General features: G+C 46.5%; 1 protein-coding gene across 2 annotated transcripts in view; it reads right to left on the minus strand.

Moving 5' to 3' along the window:
* The window catches only part of IQGAP1 (IQ motif containing GTPase activating protein 1), a 146,133-nt gene extending 126,594 nt beyond the window's left edge, over positions 1-19,539 (minus strand). The window contains exons 1-2 of one of the 2 annotated variants that reach the window (XM_067555378.1): positions 19,144-19,539; positions 17,117-17,216 (exon numbers count right to left, since the gene is read on the minus strand). In XM_067555378.1, coding sequence (XP_067411479.1) covers positions 17,117-17,216; positions 19,144-19,198 — 155 coding nt within the window. In that variant the 5' untranslated portion in view covers positions 19,199-19,539. Of the gene's footprint in view, positions 1-17,116; positions 17,217-18,499; positions 18,605-19,143 lie in introns of those variants that run through there. The other variant, XM_067555379.1, reaches the window with a different exon arrangement.
* Positions 19,540-21,476: the final 1,937 nt, after the last annotated feature.

Consider the following 21,476-nt stretch of genomic DNA (forward strand, 5'->3'; position numbering starts at 1 on the left):
TCATCCACCTATTCAATCAAACCCTAACTCCAGAACAAAACAAAGCCTGGAAGAACAAATGCATCTTGCAGAGCCTTTTGAAATCTAAGATGCTGATGAACAAATAAGGTTGCTGAGACTGCCCTGTTGCCAGCCCAGACCATTGAAATTAGGATTCTATCCTACCTTTCTGGTCATTCCTTCAGCATCTTTCAATGGATTCTTCTCTTTCCCTCCACCATGTTCTGTAAAGGTCGCACAAGGCTTTGTCTTTAGCCCACTCTTCTCTCTCTCTTTCTACATCTTTTCTTTGAATGATCTAGATCTGCTTGCACAGCTTCAACTGCAATTTTTAAAGTACTGACACAGAAATCTATCCTCTCCACTACTGAACTGCCTCCCTCAATCCAATCCCACATCTGCTCTGAAAGCCTCTCCATCACTTTCAGAGTATAGTCAAGAGCAAACCCCACAACTTCCCTCCAAAGCTTTCCCACTCCCCATATTTTCTGTCATTGTTGACAACATCAACATCCCTCCTCTCCCCCACACTGCACATCCAGGCCATGTCTAAATTCTGATGTTGCTTCCACCACAACATATTTAAGATCTGACCTTTGCTATCTGTCCAGTTAGATAAAATTCTCATCCAGCATCTCACCATCTTGCCTTGATGACTATACCCTCCTCCCTGGCCTCTCCAACACACAAATCACTCCTTGCCCTCAACGGACACCTTTTCAATCCACATTCAAGGCCATGAAAAACTTAGCTTACTCGGCCTTTTATTCTATGACAACATTTTCTCACCTTTCTGCTCCACCAATGACGTCCTCTTCAATATCCTGTTCATCTCCTTCTCCTACAATCAGCTCTAGGCAACCATTATGCATGGAATGCCTTCCCCAGGTTGAATACAAATATTTTTTTTTTAATTATTTAAATCAGATTTTTTAATTTACATGTTAGTTCTTTACTTTCTTCTTTTTTATAGTCTTCAGCTGATAAAGTGGATGGCTTGTTCTTGTTTCTTTAATTAATTTCCTGTTAGTAAAATTTCAGATTTTGCAGAGATTTTTCCTGATAAATTTCACATTTAAAATGCTCAACTGTGCTAGAAAAACAAGTCCAGGGCCTCATATAAATTATAAATTATAAATTCACACTAATTCTGTTAATCTATTAAAAGCCTAAATAACTATTTGTTAACACTGAAGGAATTGTTTTGAAATTTCTTCATAAAAAACACAATTTTAGACCTTGATGCTACAAACACTTACGCATATGCTTAGCTTTAATACCTAGTTCTTATAAAGTGCTTTTCATCAATAGATCTCAAAGAGGTTTACAAAGAAGGTCAGTATCATTAACCCCATTTAAGCATGAGTAGTCCCACTGAAGTCAAGGTCCAGGGAATTATTCATGTGAGTAAAGATGTACACCTGCTTAAATGTTTGCAGGGTGATGGCCTTCATTTTCAATATTTTGTTTTATGTCTATAGCAGTTGTGTAAAATTCAAATGAGACACTGCCATTAGTGGCATTTAAAACAGGCATTATAATTTAATTATAATTTTTAATTGAGTTGTAATAGCACAAAATGTTAATGAGTTTTACAAAGCCCCAACATGATTTAAATCATTTAAAACTATTTAAAATTATTTTAATGACCTTGATTTAAATTACTCTACCCAGAAGTTATGGGCTCAATGCAGAAATCACTCAGGTAAAGTTTGTAGCCTGTGTTACGCAGAAAGCTGGGCTGGATGATCATAATAGTTTCTTCCAGTCTTAAAATCTATACAAAATAACAAACCAGACTCCCTTCCTAGCTGCTGAAACTCACCCACTTCTCCAGAATCTAATGGTCTCTGTAAAGCCTTTATTTAGAATTTAAATTTGAGTCAGAGGGGACTGGGAAGATGGGACAGAGAAGAGTTTGTCTTTTCCCCTCCTAGTAATCTGGAGGAAAGGTAGGAGAATGAGTTTTCCCATACACACAGCTAAGAAGTGTGTTTTGGGGTAGGAGAGCGCCAAACAAACCTAAACCTACTACCAAAGCTGAAACCAAAGACAGGACTCTCCTAGAAAAGTCAAAGACAGAACCTTGATGAGGAAATGAGAAAATGGTGAGAATCTATGCTTCAAAATGACTTCCTGTCAAGCAGTAATTAATTCTAGCTTCCTCCTGCTACACGGCTCTGCACAGCATCTGAAACACACAGCTCCAGCAACAGAAACTCCAGTGAGAATCCAGCACGAATTCATTTGAAGCAGAAAATCTCTCAAACTGAACTTCAGTGATCACAATAAAACTATCAACTACAAGCCAAAACTGATCCAGTAGTCACCAATAACCAGCAACTCCATTCAAACTAAAAATGACAAACCATGCAGGAGTGAGACTCTCTGAATATCACACATTCTACCCAACAAAACACAAAAGCACTAAACAAAATATTGGGCCACCAGCTCAGAAGAGGTGAAAAGGAGACAGACTGAGAAGACACTTGAGATTCTCAGCAAAAATCTTTGTACTGGAGAGAGGAAGAGAACTACTGTCTCAGATAAATAGGTACAGTTTTTATGGAGTTCTGACATAAGCAGAACCTATGGGTTGCACAGTTAACTAGGAAGAAAACAATGTCCAAATCAGAAAAGCCCAGAAAGGGTCTCATTACCTACCACATGGACTTCTATAATTCACAGATTGAGGCCAAGAAGAACCAATACGATCATCTAGTCCGACTTCCTGCATAACACTGGCCATAGATTTCACCCATAATTCATGCATCTACTCTAACAACTTATGGTTGAAGTAAAGAATGTCTCTATATCCCAAGATCCAACTTCATTTTCTCCTTTAAAAGTATTTATTACATGCCTTCCTTGTAGACTCATTGTCTGTGCTGCCAACAGTGGGTGAATATGAACTTGGCTGCTCTCCCTCCCTAGCATGAACTCTTCTATGTGCGCTGTTCACCAAAAATGCTGCCCAAGAAGCAGGGAGAAAATTTCAAATTCTAAGACCAGAGTTCTTGGAAATAGAATTATTATACATTCAACACCTTCTAAACAACACAATTCAAGGGTCTTATTGTAACAGCTAATTGCCTTAATCACTTACCAATAGAAAGAGGCAGAATTGGCTCAACTGGTTATTCAGAAGGCAAGATGAAGCAAGTAGAGCACAATTACCATATCATACCTCAGTACCATAGTTACCTTTATCATACAAACAAGTACCACAAAAAGCTTAACAGAGCCTGAAAGTAAAGAATCAGTATGGCAAATCTGACAGATCTGGACAAAATTTACTACTCAGTGTGTTTGGTTCCTCTCCCTTTTCACTGAGTACCACATTTCTCCACGTGCCCCATTCATAAAAAACTATAAAAAAAGAAAAACAAAACAAAACAAATGCTACTCTCTAAATATAATTCAGTGCAAGCAGCTGCTGCTACTCAGTTCCCCTTCTGCTTTTCATTATTATTTCCAATGAGTCATAAGGAAAGTATTCAGTACAAGAAAAAGATGGAGGTACTCTATTCCAATCTTCCCCCAGCCTCCACCCACTGCTCAGAAAATACAGCTCTATGTGCAATTCCAAGACATTTCCAGTCCAAACTGCCACTCCCAGCCAATTGCATGAGGTCACCAATGAAACAGAAAAGGAAGCTGGGGAGAAACATCTGCTGAAGCCCAAACAGGAGCTGACAAAAAGCTCCAGCTGAGCTAGTGGGAATTAGACAATACCTCATTCAGCCTACAACCGATGGTAACAGAAAATGCAATCCTGCTCACTCAGCAGAACCAGTAAGCCTCACCATCAGTCCATCTTCATCTTGACCTGGAAGGACCAATCTTGAAGAAAGATATTCAGTCTTCCTAGTCACCCAAAAACTGGCTTCTAGATTTTCCTCACCTATTTATGTGTATGACATTAGGGCTCTTTGTATATAAAAAGATCCTACAAACATGCAGGATAACCCTATAACAACTGCCTATTCATCTGATGTTCACTGTTGTCACTAGCACGATCTATGCTAAATTATAATCAAAATATGTACTATGTGTGGGAGGAAGGGGGTTTAGGGTTAGAAATCAGAAACAGAAAGCATCAGATGTCCAAAAGGTTCTGGACTTCGAAAATTTAAGGATAATGGCATAGGAAAGCCAATGACATGAATAGTCCTAAAATTAACCAGTTTTCAGTTGCAAAAATCTCAGAACAACTTTCATCCATAACCCAGACCCTTAGAAATAAAGTAGGGACCTCGACCATTTTCCTGAAGTCTGTCTTCTATGCAACTATCTGCTCGCCACAAACACCCTGAAATCTAGGGTCATCCCATATCACAGATTCACAGGGTCTGGCATATGCCCCACACTGTAACCAGTCCCTTGGAAGTGATCCCTTCAAGTGCCAAACCCCAAGGGTTCGCACAGTTCCACACAGGCAGGCCCACAGCCTCCACCACTCCATAGCTAACTGATAGGCCTCAAAACATAATTGTAAATGGAGAATCATGAAGTGGGTGCGTTTTTAGTGGCATCCCGCAAGGATCGGTGCTTGGCCCTATGCTATTTAACATTTTATCAATGTCCTGGAAGAAAACATAAAATCATCATGGATAAAGTTTGCAGATGATGCAAAAACTGGAGGAGGGGTAAATAATGAAGAGGAGAGATCACTATTTCAGAGTGATCTGGATCACTTGGTAAATTGGGCGCAAGCAAACAATGTGTTTTAATACATCTAAATGTAAATGTATACATCTAGGAAAAAAGGATGTAGACCATACCTGCAGGATGAGGGACTCAAGCCTGGAAAGCAGTGACTCTGAAAAAGATATGGCAGTCATAGTATAACAGTTCCTAACCTGTGAGTCATGACCCCAATGGGGTTGCTCCATCAGCAGATGGGGTCACAGCAATCCTGAGTGTGCAGAGCTCACCATTTTACAAAATGACATCTTCTGCACAAGGTGACCTCACGGGCACTGCACATGCAAGGTCACCCCACATGGAGAACACTATTTTGCTCTACAAAATGGCACCCTCCAGGCAGCATGACCTCACACACCATACCTGTGCAAGATCACACTGTGAAGAGGATGCTATTTTGTAAAGTAAAATAGCGTCCTCCATGCGGCATGAGTTTGCACATCAGTGCATGCAAGGTCACTCCACATGGAGGATGTCATTTTTAAATGACATCCCCCATGCTGTCTGGGGATGCAGGAAGCAGTACGTGTGAAAACAGGGTCATGCAGGGAAAACATTTGGGAACCACTATCATAGCAGATAATCAGCTGCACGTGAGCTCCCAATGTAAAGCTATGGCCGAAAGATATAACGTGATCCTGGGATGTATAAACAGGGGAATCTCAAGTAAGAGCATAGGTGTAGTTTGATTCTATGTTTGGGGGGGCAGCTCCAGTCAAGCCAACAGGGTTGCATGGGAAGAGGGGTCAAAATCCACACCAGCCTATGGCTTTCAATTGGGGGGGGGGGGGCAATGTCCTGAGGCTCCTGATTCCTTCAGGTGAGACTCTCTCACTCTGTGTGGGTTTGCAGATTTATCTATCTATTCAGATCACTGAAAGCTGGGATTAGACACATAATTGTAAGGCCCTGTTCTGCCATTCCTGTCAGTTGTGCCCTCCTTCTCTCACAACAGCTGCAGCTTCCACTTTGAAAGCTCCCACTACACACAAGAGAGTGAGATACTCTACACCAGGGGTGGGGAACGTATAAGGCCCGCGAAATCATTTGGTCTGGACCTGGCGGCGGGAGGGGAATTCGGCAGCGGCGCGGTTTCACAGCGGCGGCGGGGTTCGGGGGGGAGAGAGGGGCAGTGCCCGCCACCGAAACCCTGCCGCCATTTGCCCCTTTTCGGCAGCGGGGGGACTTCAGTGGCGGGCATTGCCCCCCCCCCCCCCCCCCCCCCCCCCCCCGCCGAATTCCCCCCCGCTGCCGAATTCTCCCCCGCCACCAGGGCCACCATCAGGCCCTTCACAGAAAAAAGGTTCCCCACCCCTGCTCTACACCAACACACCTCATAGAATCTATCTTGTGAATGAAGCCCAAATTAACTCAAATAAAGAAAAATCTCAGAGGCATTTTAAGCTTATTAAGAGATGTGACAAATTAACAATACAACTAAAAGAGAATTCTAGAAGATCATTACATTTGAATACAATATTCCTAGAATGCAACATGGAGCTTCCCAGTGCTTGTATTAATAATAAACAATAAAAATTACATACTGGCATCACACATAAAATTAAAGAGCTAAGAGGTTTCAGTTGTGTAAGAGCTTTCTTTGGATAAACCACTGTTATTACTGGAGAATTACATTCATCCTAGTATTGCAGCGGTAACAATGCTATAGTTATGGTTAAAGAGATATCAAGAGCTCATATATTATTATTACGGTCTCAAAAGTGTGTCCTTGGGCTGAAATTTTTCTTGCTTGTTTTCAAGAAAAAGATGATTTTTTTTAAATGGGTTTTGCCAAGTGTAAAGGAAGGAACCTTGAAGTTTTAGATTTTTTTTTTTTTTTTCAGATGCTCGTTTGGTGCACCAATCATTCAATATCAGGTTGTTTTAAAGCGTGGACACCAGAATTGACCCAGTAGTCTAGCAATGGTCTCCCTAATGCTGCATACAATGTTAATTAGACGTCCTTATTTCTACTCAATATTCCTCTGTTTTTACGTTCAAGAATCAAACCACACCTCTAAGCCACAGCATCTTACCACGAGCTTGTTTAGTTGATTATCAACCAGGACACCCAAGTCCTTTTCTGACTCTCACTGCTTTCCAAAATACTTTAAAAAGTGCATGTTGTGGGAGGGGATGGCAAAGATCTGCATAATTACAAATTTCATGCACTTACGTAGGACACGCTGCCCTGTCAGTAGTTTAAGCATGAAATGAAAAACAAATATGATGTGATTACTCAGGCCTGCCAAAGATCTTGCCAAGATCCTCTTGAAGACAGAAAAGAGAGGATCCAATATTTCTAGTTTAAAGATACAGGGAAAAAAAATTGTCCAGGACATCTTTATACAGCAAAAGATAACCATAAGCCCCCACCCAAAAATGAAGTAGTTCCTTCACAGTTTGCCTTTAACGATTTATTTTGCATTGAAGCATTAAGATGAAGAGATTACTTCACTGTAACTGGAGGTTCTTCAAGATGTGTGGTCCCTATCTGTATTCCACGGAGGGTTACACAGGCGCACCATGCACCCAGAATTTGAGAATGTGAAAGTAGCATCCATTGTCTGTGCATGCACCCTGGCTTATCTCATGTTTCCATCCGAGGTGATCAAGGGTGGGGCAGACCAACCAATCTCCAGTTCATTCTCCACCACAAATCTGACCAATTTGATGCAGAGGGGAAGGACGACAGGAAATGGAATACAGATAGGAACCACACATCTTGAAGAAGCTCCAGTTACAGTGAAGTAATTTCTTCAAGTGATGGTACCTACTATATTCCACTGAGAGTGATTAACAAGCAGTACCTAAGTTGAAGAAGGGTTTGAGGATGAGGATGGAATGGTTGTCTGGAAAACACCATGCCAAAGGAGGCATCCACTGCCAAGTCCTGAACCAAGGCACAGTGCACTGCAAAGTTGTGTACAGAATGCCATGTGACTCTTCTACATATGCAGGGATGGCGTGGTCACAGCTTGAGCTCCCCTGGAGTAAGCCTGTACCCATGGAGGGAAACAGGCCTGACAGCTGATAGCAGAGTTTAAGGCAACCAGAAATCCATTTGGAGATTCTCTGTGTGGAGATGGCCAGTCCTCTAAATCTCTCCACTGCTTCAATAAACAGTAGGGGATTTCCTGACTGGTTTCATTCTCTGCAGGTAGAAGGCCAAAGCTCAGTGGACATGGAGGAAATGGAGTAGACGTTCTTCTGCAGATGTATATGGTTTCAGGAAGAAAGCCGGTAAGTGAATGGATTGGTTGATGTGAAACCAGATCACCTTTGGTAAAAAAAAAAAAATTGGGTGTTGATGTAGGGAGACCTTATCCTTGTGGAATACTGTGAATGGCGGGTCCACTATCATAGCTCCAAGTTCACCAACCCTTCTCACAAAAGTGATAGCAACAGGGAAGTTGACTTTCATGGAAAGCAGGGACATGAAGCACAATGCTAATAGCTCAAAGAGGAGCTTTGTCAAAACTGAGAGAACCAGATTCAGGTCCTGCTGAGGTGTGATCATTTGGAGGGGCAGGAAGGTTCTGAGGAGGCCTTTCTACAACCTAGTGGTTAGTGGATGTATAAAGACAGAGTTACCTTCCATTGGAAGATGGAATGCACAAATTGCTGCCAGGTGAACTCTCAAAGAGCTGAAGCTGATGACTCTAAGAACAGAATATAGTCAGGATGAGAGAAATTCCCACTGTTTCTGGTACAACCTCTTTCTGTTGTGTCAAGATGAGAAATATCTCCACTTGACTTGATGATATTGCCTAGTGGAGTCCTTCCTGCTGCTGAAGAGAATGTCTTATACAGCCGACGAGCATATCCATTCTAAAGCACATGCCATCCAATATCACATGCTTAAGTGGAGCATCTGATCTCGCTGTTGTAGTGGATCAGCAGACTGGGGAAATTCAGGATGGGAATCGGTGAGCAGGACGGCATCTGGAGAAGACTGGAAAACCAGAATTGTTTGAGCCAGCAGGGAACAATCAGAATGACCATCACTCTGTCTTGTTAGATCTTGTGCAATACTTGAGGCAGAAGCAGTAGTGGAGGGAAGGCATAGTTGAGTTGGTCCAACCAGGAGATTAGGAGAGCGTTGCCCTAGGAACAATGACAGAGGGCTCCCCTGGAGCAGTACATAGTGCATTTGCTGTTCATCCGGGAAGCGAATAGGTCTCTGGTCAGGATCCCCCACTGGGTGAAGATGTCGTATACCACTGAATCGTGAAGTTTCCATTCATGGTCAATCGCAAAGTCCCTACTGAGCAAGTCCACGAATACATTCTGCCTCCCAGGAAGATAGGCTGCAGATAGGAGGATCTGGTAATGGATGCATCAGTTCCAGAGATTGACCGTCTCTGCACATACAGTAGCAGATCTCGTTCCCCCTTGTTTGTTGTTATAGAGAACAACAGTAGCGCTGTCTGACGTGAAGGTGATATGATGGGAGCAAATGAATGTAAGAAAGGATTCACATGCCCTTTTTACAGCTCAGAGCTCCAGGATATTTATGTAAATCCTAGATTCCAGGGATGTCCACATTCCTTGTGTTGTGTGGTTGTCCATATGCGCTTCCCCAGCCTAACTGAGATGTGTCTGTAATTATCATCTTGTCTGGGAAGGAGGGAAGAAAGGGAACTCCCATGGGTATGTCATATGGATCTGTCCACCATCAGAGGGATGACAGTACCTTGGCGGAGACTGTCAGCATGACGTCCATAGAGTGAAGGTTTGGTAAGTAAACTGGAGCCATGTCTGAAGGCAAGTGGAGTCGTGCGAAGGGGGTCATGTTGGTTCACAAAGCCATATGGCCAAGGAGGAACAGACAAGTCCTGATAGGTACATAAGGGTTGCTCATGATATGAGTTATGAGGCTGTTCATTGTCTGAAATCTGCCCATGGGCAAGAAAGCTCATGCTGTGACAAAGTTCATGGTAACCCTGATGAAGTCCAGAGATTGCATGGGGTCAAGGATCGATTTTTCGATGTTGATACTGACTCCTAGGGAAGAAAGGAGGCTGAATAATAAATATAGAGGCTGATGCATGGGCTCCCAGTCTGGATCTGGCAGCTAGGAGCCAATCGTAGAGATATGGAAACACAAGGAGGCCAGAACACCTGATATAAGCCGCTACTATGGAAAATACTTTGGTGAAGACTCTGGGAGCGATAGCTATCTGAAAGGGGGGCACCCTGTATTGGAAATTATCAGTGCCCATTCTAAATATTAGTAAACATCTGTTGGCAGGATACATATCAACATGAAAGTAAGTGTCCATCATATTGAGAGCCATGAACGAAATGCCTTTCTCTATCTCTAATTATTGCTGCCAACATGACCATGCAAAATGTGAGTTTGCTTATGAAGCGACTGAAGTGCCATAGATTGAGAGGATTGGTCTCCACCCATCTTTCTTCTTTGGTATCAGGAAGTAAGCTGAGTAGAATCCTGTTCCTTGATACTCTGGAGGGACACATTCTATTGCTCCCCATTGCAATAAGGAGTGTACCTCTTGCATGAGTATTTTGTTGTGAAAGAAGTCTCCAAAGGATGTGGGGGAGGAGGTAGCATTACAACCTTGGTCACATAGCCACAGTGGATGACATTCAACACCTATCTGTCTGTTGTTATTGCACTCCAAGGAAAAAGAGTGCTAAACGACCACCAAAGGGAGTAGGAGGGTCTTGAGGTAGCAGGCTCAGTGGTTGGCAGCTCTTGGGCTCGTGTCAAAAATACCTCTTGGCTTGAGATTGGGCCTGAGATGTTGAAGCCTGAGAAGAGGGCCCAGGAAAGCATCATGACAGAGGAGCAGCCAGACCAAATTTAAGTGGCGCTGCAACCCCATACATCAGGTCTCAACACAACTCACTCTAATTTAACCCAGTCGTTCCTCTATCCTTTGAGCAGGATGGGGGGGGAACCGCTGAGCCAAACCTGAGTGGTGCTGAGACCCCTTGCGCCAGATTGCAACCTCTGGAGCAGGAAGCTGGGCCCAACCCTACACAACAGGAGCCACTGCTATGGGGTGAGTGCTGGATGAGCTCACTCTCCAACCACCACCATCCCCCTCTGGGGCCTCCCCTACGCACCAGGCTGGGATTATGGCTGCAGTACCAGGTGCATACATGTAATGGTGAATAGCAAAATGTAGCTGGTGGGTTTCCTTAGTAAAATGTTTGGGAACCACTGATTTAGATCACCAGTTCAAATCCAAGTCAGAATTAACAGAATGTTATCTGCTAATAATTTGGTGACCTGTGGGAAATAAGTTAAGGGGCCTCAATCCAATTCCCAAGGAACAGATGGTACTTGACAAAAATACTATCTTAAAATCACTCCCTAAATGATACCATCCGGATGGAGGGACCACTCATGACAAGAACAGAAGGACCTGATGAGACAATCCATCAAAGAGTTGTTGACCCCTGGGAGGTGAACAGCTATTGGGTGGATATTGTGACTGATGCAGAAATACCAGAAACACATGGCCTCTACACATAGGGCAGGGGATCTGGCCCCCTCTTGCCTGTTGATATAATACATGGAGGCTGTATTGTCCATGAGAATCTGCACCACCCTGTTGGCAAGATGTGGTAGAAAGACTGCACAGGCTAGATGAATTGCCCTGAGCTTCCTGATATTGATATGTAGCCCTAGTTCCTTTGAGGCCCACGTGTCCTGGGTCTTGAGCAATCCAATGTGAGCTCCCCGTCCCAGGTCCGAGGGATCGGAGACCAGAGTTACTGACGGCTGAGGCGCTTTGTAGGCCATTCCCAAGAGGACATGAGCTGAATTCAACCACTATACCAGGGAGATAAGTATTTTTGGAGGGACCGTAAGTATCCTGTCCAGGTGGTGCCTGACCGGAGAATAAACTGATGCTAACCATGTCTGGAGGGGTCTGAGGTGCAGCCTGGCCTGGGGGACCCTGTAGGTACAGGCTGCCATGTGGCCCAGGAGGCTGAGGCATACCCTCACCTTGTAAGGGAACAAACAAAAATGCAGGTAATAATCTCTGCCATTGCTCGTAATCTTTCCTCTGGAAGGAATGCCGTGGCCCTGGATGAGTCCAGCCTTGTTCCAATTGTTCGTTTTTTAGGAGGCCCAGCACCTGACAAACACTTCGGGTGATTGAAATGCTGGCTTGGACCTGGGACCTTGACCTGCCCCTAATGAGCCAGTCATCCAGGTAGGGGAACACCTGCACTCCTCTCCTCCTGAGGTAGGCTGCTACCACTGCTAGGCACTTGGTGAAAACTCTTGGCACAGTCGAGAGGCCAAAGGGGAGCAGAGCAAACTGGTAGTAGCCATCTCCTACCATAAATCTCTGGAACCTCCTGTGACCAGGGAAGATTGCAATGTGGAAGTAAGCATCCTTTAAATCGAAAGCGGCATACCAGTCGCCTGGATCGAGAGAGGGAATGATGGTGGCAACGGAGACCATGCAAAATTTTCGTTTTCTGAGACCTTAAGTCCTTCAGGCACCTTAAGTCCTGAATAGGCCTTAGCCTTCCCTTTGCCTTCGGGATCAAGAAGTGATGGGAGTAAAACTCTCAACCCCTCAGGTCTCTGGGAACTTCTTCCACCACACCCACTTGCAGAAGTTTCACACCTCCTGTTCGAGGAGTTGCTCATGAGAGGGGTCCCTGAAGAGGGATAGAGGGGGAGTGGGAAGGAGTGAGGCAAACTGGAAGGTATAACCAATAGCCACCGTGCTGAGCACCCATCTGTCCGATGTTATGGCAGCCCAGGCTGGGAGGAAATGGGCTAGACGAGAAGAAAACAAAAGGGGGTTTGGATCCATTGAAAGAACTGGTAGGTCTCTCCCAGATGCACCTTCAAAAGACCTGCTTTCCACCCGTTATGGTGGCTAGAGCCCAGACGAGAGCCGGCAGATGACGAACGGCCCTGGTGCCTCTTGTAAGCCTTGTTTTTCCTTTTGTAGGAGTCTCTGAGGGGGTGGTCCCCAGAGCGCAGTTCATGCTGGGGTTTAAAATGCCTCCTAGAGGAAGAAGGCATATAGAGGCTGAGTGACCATAAAGTAGCCCTGGAATCCTTCATGCCATGCAGTCAGGCATCCGTCTGTTCGGCAAAGAGGGCCACACCATCAAAGGGTAAGTCCTGGATAGATTGCTGGACCTCTGACGGGAGACCCGAGGACTGGAGCCATGATGCCCCTCTCATCGATATAACTGAGGCCATGATCCTGGCTGCAGGGATGCCCCGGCTACCGATGTCCCCTCTTCTAAGATGGCCTCGAACTCATGTTTGAAGGAGGGGGACAATGAGTCTGCGAACTTGTCCAGCAACTACCAGATATTAAAATGATATCTACCTAGCAGCGCCTGTTGGTTCACCATTCATAACTGCAGGTTGGCTGTAGAATAAATTTTTTGACCAAACAAGTCAAGTCTCTTTGCATCCTTATGTTGAGGGGTCGAGCTGACTTTCCCCTGCCTGTCTCTTTCGTTGGCGGCCATGACAACCAGGGATCCCAGTGCCGGGTATACATATATAAAGGTTTTCAAACCTAGAGTGGTAGGGCCACTCTACTAGGAGCTGCTGAGGCCAAAATTCCAAACCGTTTGTCAGCCGGCTCATCTAGTTCTTCAGTCTTGAGGCCCAGCTTGGAGGCAACCCTTTTCAACAAGTCCTGGCGCACCTTAAAATCATCCAACGGTACCACAGAAGAGGGTTCCGCGACTGCCTCATCCAGCGACGATGAGGAAGAGGCCAGCACTTGTGCTGGGGTAGGGACCTCTGTTCTGGGTGGGGTGGAATCCACGGGGCCCGAGGCGTGCAAACCTTCCTGGTCAGCATCCAAGTCCAGAGTCCAAGTGCGGTGCCGTGCTCTGAGGGATGGAAGACCACAGTACCGAGGCTCCTCTCGCACAGCCGGTTTGCGGGATCCCAGGGAGAAACCCCCACCAGTACAACCACAGTCCAGGCCATTGGCCTTGCAGCCACGTCATTAGTTGTACCATGGGGAAACCAGGCACTGGAACCGGGGGTTGCCTGGTCTGGGCAGCCTCATCGTTGTCCGAGGATGAGGTGCTGATATTCAACGGCCATGGTGGTGCTGTCCCCGAATACCTCATGGTGCTGTGCGAGACACATTGTTGAGGCGCCTGCACTGGTGAGTGGCATAAGGAGCCCGAACGTTGGATGCCAAGACCGGGACTTGTCCTTAGGCTTCCTGTATGGGCTAGGCCAGTGGTTCTCAACCTGTGGCCCGCGGGGACTTTCAAAGTGGCCAACAGCTCCTCTCCTGCTGGCTGCAGAAGGGAGCCGCTGCCTAAGGACCCAGGCAGAGTGTGTTTCCATGGGGCCAAAAGACAGGTGCAGTCTCATTGCTGCAGCCAAGGGAATGGGAGATCGGCACTTCCCACTCCCCCTGGTTGTACCAGGGAGCACAGCAATGTGCTCTGCCTGGGTTCCTAGGTGCTGGGGTCCCTTCTGGAGCCAGAGGGAGGGGAGCCGTGATATTCTGTCCCCCTGGTTGTAGAAGGGAGCCACTGCCTAGGGACCCAGGTGGAGTGCATGGAGCTACAGCACCCATGCAGTTTCCTTGCTGCAGCGAGGAGGCAGCCTCCTCACTGAACTCCTTCCATCTGGCTGCAGGGAGGTGAGAGCCTGCTGGCAGAGACCGGTGGCCCTTCAGGGTTGTAAAAATTATATCTGTGGCCCTCGAGCCAAAAAGGTTGGCAACCACTGTGCTAGGCGAATGGGTCAGTGCTAGGGAAATATACCGTGAGTCTGGCGATCTGCATCGCTCTGCTCCATAGCGGTGCTCCGCTCGGTGCCGGTTCTCTGGAGAATGGCAGTGGGAGCCCAATCTGGTGGTGTTATCACCCAGAGAGCATGGCCTTGACTTCGGGAACTGCCTGCGCACCAGTGTACAGTGCCTTGGTGATGGAGACTGTCAATCAGATCTGTCCCTCGATAAGCTGCCCCGAGACGTCAGTGCTGGATCTTGGCACAGAACTCTGCTGTTCCTTGCGGTCTGCAGTACCGGCAGCGTCAGGAAGTCCTTCATAGCTTGGAAGGCCCCTGGAGTCAACGGCACCACTAAATGATGAGGGCCTCTATCGCTACCCGGAGCCAGTGGAGGGTCCGGTGCTAGGGTCAACACTCGTTGAGGCAAAGGACCCTTCTGAGGCGGAGAGGGTTGGTGGCCCAACGTAGGTCTCGCCAGGTCCCCCTTAGCCTTCTCCACAGGAGAGCATCCCCGTTCTGAACAGCTCTTCTTGGACCTCTTCTTCAGAATTGGGGAGGGAGATCGGTGGCAGGCAGCTGAAGCGAGCGTCGGAGGGGCACTGCGCACTGAAGCCATCGTGCTCAGTGCCGAGTCCGATCTGCCATGCCCGAGGCCAGTCTAAGGGCCAACTTCATCAGGATGGCCCAGAGACGGATATCCTGGTCTTTCTTGGTCCTCGGACGAAAACTTTTACAGATTTTACAGCTGTCGCTGACGTGGGCTTCCCCCAGACACTTTAGACAACTTTGATGAGGGTTGCTCCTCAGCATAAGCTTCCTACACAAAGTGCAGGGTTTAAACTCCAGGAAACAGGGCATGCCCTGACTCTGGGATTCTAACTACTAACAAACTAGGACTAATTGTAACTGAAACAAGTAACTATGTACACTAAAACGATGAACAGACCACTAGGGAGGTTGAGAGAAGACTTGCGAAGGCAAGAGCATTCCAGCACCATCACTGGCGGCAAGAAGGAACCGAGAGGGAGGGGGAGCTGGTGGCGCCTATATATGCTGGCGCATGTGCGTGCCACTGCAGGGGATGCTAGAGCTGGATAGTATGGGTACCACTAAGAGAAAAAGTTTTCCAGCACCGGTGCATGTGGCGAGCACACACACCTAAACTGGGAATAGACATGAGCAAGCACTCGAAAAAAAAACCAGAAGAGCTCATGCTAAAATAAATTCCATACTCATGCAGGGTTTGGATGGTAAGCAATAAATAAACATGAGGCTGTATGTGGAGGATACCACAAAATACTGAACAGCTGCCTCATTCAGTGAGCACCATACATCCTGTACATTGAATAAGGCTGGGGTCCTGTGGAAAAAAACAGTATGGGATTACGTAGCAACTGTATCATAATGCATGCATACACATATGATCAAATTAAATTTACATAGGCAACTTTAATAATGGCATTTTCTATCTTTTAAGTACTTGAATTTGCAACCTTGACTTTTTTTACCTAACTTTTATGGAATTTTCCAAGTTTTTAAAAAAGTAAACTGAAAAACAAATTCCATAACATGCAACCATCATTGAATGAGTGCTCAGCAGAGTTTGAACCTGGGATCTTCAGCACTGCAGCTTAGATCTCTACCACTGGAGCTGAAGTACTATCATATTGCCTTGTTTGTGAACCAGTCACTAGAAAGGAATACATCCTGCACTGAAACAATAAGTTATATATACAGAAGTAGCCCCATTTCACAGAGCGCATACCCAAACATATAATCATGGCAGATTCTTTTGAAAAGGCAGAGATGAGACTTAGGTTTGCCATATTCAAGCCCTGGGTTCTACTCCCAGCTCTTCCAGAAGTGATCTTGTCCTCCGAAATAGTCACCAGTCACTGGAAGAGGTAAGATTTAAATTCACAATTTCCTGGCTCCCAGCTCAGTGTGCTTTTTCCTAATCTAAAGAACATTTTGAAGGAGAAAGAAACGCAGCCGGACTCATAAAACTCAGCTTGGAAACATATACAGTTGGAACATTCAGAAAATTAAGGAGCACGTGCAGAACAAGTTCTACTGCGATGTGCAAATGGCAATTTCCTGTGGCTTATATCTTGGTCAAATATGGCTAGGTTTTCATGTAGGCAACAACAGTCATCTATCTCTCTGATCCCAACACCAATTACCTGCCAAATTCCAATTTTTTCACCAAACTATAGAAGCACTAGAATTGTTCAAAAATGGTTGGAAAAAATGTTTTGATATTTTTCTCATATCTTGTTCTTCAAAACTTGAGGCTGAGGCACAGAATGGAAAATTTAAATTAAAACCGTCATATTTTGGCAAAGTTACAAGCAACTGAAAACAGGGGATTATAGTGGGAAGTGTCAGGCAGCCTTACCTGTGTCACTACTCTCTCTGCCTATAGTGAAGGTATAACATTTTACACATACAATATTTTTAAATTACATATGCATAAAGGATAAGCCAATTACATCAACATAGTTTTTGCACTGATCTCACACACAGTTTCCTCTCCCCATTATACAATGTATACGTATTTTCTAGCTACCTACCTCATATAGCCACTTAGCAATACAGTCAAGAACTAAGTTATGTCCAAATACTCCCATAAGCAGGTACAACAATACCTTGATATCCCAATAGTTTCAATCCTCTCCTCCATACCTCTTTGCTTCCTCCAGGTGACAAAGATATTCATAAGCCACATTCTGACGTCTTCTCTCATCCATCTCCTCTGCTGTCAACCTCTCATTATCCAAGACAGCTGCAAACAGTCAAAAACACTGTCAGTCTTCAATGCACCTGATATGCAGGTATACAGGCAACCCTTGAATTACTTCACCACCTCGCAAGTCTCTCCACAGTAAAATGTGTAACATGCAAAAGATATCCCAGAACAGAAATATATATCATGCTGAGGAGTTTTGCCAAAAGAGAGTCGTATCAGTGCACACAGCATATTCTTTATTATTATTTGCATAACAATAGTGCCTAGAGGCCATAGAGGAGATTGTAAAATGCCTAGCATAATTGGCTCCCAAACATATAGTAAGATAGAGTCTAAATAAACAAGACAAAGAGTGGAAGGGGAAACAGAAGCACAGAGAGACCAAGTAACTCATCTAAGATCACCAAGCAGGTCAGTGCAGAACCAGAAAAAGAACCCAGGACTCCTGATTCCCTGTCTAGTCCCATCTACTAGACCACAGTGCCTCTACACTGCTCTTATTCATCATGATGCCATACTATAACAAACAGGGTTAAAACTGGGTCCAAATTTTCTTTGTCCTGCATTGGCTTGATGGCCAGTCATATTGTCCACTACAATGAAAGTAAACACAATAATCAAAAAGTGATTATCCCTTCTCTCTCCATCACAGACACAGAAGTTTCTCATCTTCTGTTTACTGCTAACCCTTTCATTTACTCCAGTGACCCCATCCCATCCACTGATCTCCCTAATGTCCACTTATTCCTGCCCTTATCCTCTCACTCTCTAGTTCTTTCCCTAGACAATATAACTACTGCTCCATCTCATCTCTAAGATCATTGAATGCACTGTCTACAAGCGCTGTCTGGCATTCCTCTCCTCTCCAGTGGTGTGGCCATGTTGGTCCCAGGCTTACAGAGACAAGGTGGATGAGGTAATGTATTTTATTGGACCAGCTTCTGTTGGTGAGAAAAAAGCTTTGAGCTTGCCCAGAGCTCTTCTTCAGGTCTAATTTAGCTGTGATACTCTGAGTATACTTCCCTAGACCTGAAGAGGAGCTCTGTGTAAGCTCAAAGCTTTTTTCTCTCACCAACAGAAGCTGATCCAATAAAAGGTATTACCTCACCCACCTGGCCTCTCTAACATTTGTAGATTGATATTTTTGCATATTTCAGCTGTCTTTTACAGAATATGTAAATAATGAACAACACATTAATGCTCATAAAGAAAAATGAGGAAGCAGCTGCCTAACCAGATATTTTTTGTTCAAGAAATACAAGAGAGAAAAACGTGAATGTGCAAAGATTAATTGAGATGTTCGAATTCAGACAACATACATTTAGACAGACCATCAGCAAAAGTTTCTTTACAGATCAATGTGGCCACGGGACAGGCTCCCAAAGAAAAGAGAAGAAACCCCAACACGAGGGTCAAACAAACGTTCCTAGTAAAGCCCTGAGGACCCAGTTCTGCGAGGAACAGGCCCGCACAGGCCGCAGGGAGGACCTAGGCTCGTTCTGAGCGAGCAAGGCTTTGCCAGCGCTAACTCTACGTGAGACACGAGGCAGCTGCGGCCGCTGTGACTTCCTCCCGTGACCGTCCCAAGGCACCCTTAGGCGCCCAGTCAAAGGTGGCCGCCAGGACCAGCTGGGCTCGAGATCACACCACGCTCTCGCCATGCGGAGGGCGCTGCGGCGCTCCGCTCCGCTCCGCTGCGGACCGCGCCTCAGTCAGACGGGATCGCTGCAATCAAACCGTCCCCGTCCTCCAGCCCTGGCGGACTCCACCCTGTCCACACCACACACACAGGCCGCGCACAGCGCGACTCGCGCACGCGCTCTGCGACTAGCCCCAGCCCCATCTCCGCGCCCCGCGCCAGGCCCGAGACACCCAGGCAGCGACAGCGGGGCGCGAAGACAGGGCCCAGCGCAGCGGGTAGCCGCGGCCTCCGAAGGCGAGCACCACCCTGCCCGGTACTCACAGCCGTAGTGGGGCCGGGCCACCCCCAGTCCGTCGGCTTCCTCCGAGACAGACATGGTGCTGCGGGCCGGGCCGGGCCGGGCCGGGCCGTTCGGGCGCTGCGGGGCTGGGCGGATGCGGGTGCGGCAGTGCCAGCGAGCTGAGCTGAGCTGAGCTGTCTGAGCTGCTGCTGCTGCTGCAGTGCAGAGGCGGGTCGCGGGCGGGAGCGCCTGTTCCTGTTCCTGGTCTCAGCGCTGCTGGGTGTGTCGGGAGGCGGCGTCCCCTGAGCCGCCGCGCCCGCATCCCCGCCCCCGGGAAGGGAGCCCTAGCCTCGCGCACTCAGCTCATCTCCCCGTCTTGCCCGCAAGCTGCCCGGCTTCCTACCCTCGAAACCCTCCCGGTCCGGAGCAGCGGGCAGCGTCGGCAGCCCTAAACCAGCGCCCAGCCGTGCCGCAGCCCTAAACCAGCGCCCAGCCGTGCCGCTCCAAACCCCTCCCCGCAGCCGTGCTCCAACCTCCACAGTCCCCAGGCCATCCATGCCATCCCACAGACCCCCGTCGTGCCGCAGCCCCCTGTTCAGCTGTGACACCTCACAACCCCCTTCCCCAAACCATGCCACCCCACAACCAGGCTGCCATCCCCCCAGCCATGCCATTCCCCCATAACCTCCACATCTGTGGCACTGCCCGCTGCTGCCCTCATTCACCCCCACAGCCAGGCAACCGCCTCCCAGCTGTGCCATGCCCAGCTATGCCACTCTGAGCATTTTTATACATTCAAAGCAATGTACTGACATTAATTAATTCTCACAACACTTTTGAGAGACTGGGGGTATTATTGTTATCCTCATTTTATAGATAGGGAAGGGAGATATGAAAATGCAATGGTTTGTCCAAGGCCATACAATGAACCACTGGCAAAATCAGGATTAGAACTCAGGACCATTTCACTTCCAGAGCCCTGCTCATTCCACCAGGTACTGCCTTGCTACTAAAGTTTCTGAAAACTGGGAAGTTACTTATCACAAACAACTCCAAAGTAAGTACTTTAAAGTGTGTTATCCTTTTGCACATTCCACTTTTGTTGGTCATGCACTTGAGTCCAGAGTCTTGAGCCATGCAACACCCTGAGCACCCACATCTGCACTTGATGCAACATTTCAAAGGGTAGAACAATAAGAGTCAGTTGAGGTTTTAGCTTTTGATTAAAGTTACAATGTGTCAGGCTGAAGTGCCTCTTGGTAGGAAGAGGGGGGTGTTTGTGGCTCTGTTCTTTCATGAAAACAGGATTGGGCCAACACATTGAAGGCTGGTTTGTTGTTTGTCATCGCCTAGTTTGTCTCTATTTACGACACTGGTCATATTGTCTGTGCATAAGGTGGGTGGAATCTGTGTGTGTAATACCTGCCTTGTTTCTTTTTACTTGCCGGCATATAGATGCCCAGCAATTTCAGAGTTGCTCTTGAATCTTTCAAAATATGAAGACTCATCAATTTTTGCCGCAAATAGTTTTGGGCCTTCAGACAGCAGATCCTCTATAGTTGACTGCATCTCTGTGGAGAACACCAATAGATGTAACCATGATGCATGGTACCGGCAGGGACAGTACTGATGTCAGTGTAACTGTCAATGCCAATGTGTGAGTTGCTGTCATCGGTGCTGAAGATTTTGTGCTATGCACCGTAGATACTGAAGGTGGAACCACAGACTTCCACAAGATTGAGCTGCTGGGTGCCGAGTGTCTTTTTGGCTCTGTAGGTACTGAGGCTGAGGACTTTGCTTTGCCTTTTGAGCCTTTATCAGAGCTTGCCAGCTTAGGGTCTTCAGCTCTTTGGGTACCGCAGAACCAGACTGTCCTGGCATCTCAGAGTCCAATGTGCTCCGTGCCAGCGGTACAGAAGAAGTCTCTGTGGCTGAGGAGCACTTTTTCTTAGTGGGTTCTCTCTGTGGAGAAGTTTGAGAATGCTTCTTTGTAACCTTTTTAGCAAGGATTCCTTAGTAGAAGTTTTTGTGGCAGAACTCTGTCAGAGGCTGCTGATGGTGACCATTGGCCGACGGGGTCCTTGACTCGGGGTCCGAAGCTAGTCACAAGGATTTTTCCATCATAAGGAGTTTGAATTAGGTTTCTCACCTTCTTTGCCCTGGCCTTTAGGTTATGGCAATGCAAGCACTTTTGTGGAATATGTGACTTGCCGAGGCAGCGGACATACTGTGCATATCTGTCTGAAACAGGTATAGAGAGCCTGCACATCAGGCAGCACTTGAATCCCAGAGAGCAGGATATGCCAGGGAGTTTTTCTACCCTGAGCTGAGGAAGAGGGATGATGAAAAACTATATTAACAGGGAAAACAATAA

The sequence above is a fragment of the Emydura macquarii genome, unplaced genomic scaffold (assembly GCF_026122565.2).
Source record: "Emydura macquarii macquarii isolate MOO-44397 ecotype Brisbane River unplaced genomic scaffold, CSIRO-AGI_Emac_v2 contig_1644, whole genome shotgun sequence".
Classification (NCBI taxonomy): Eukaryota; Metazoa; Chordata; order Testudines; family Chelidae; genus Emydura; species Emydura macquarii.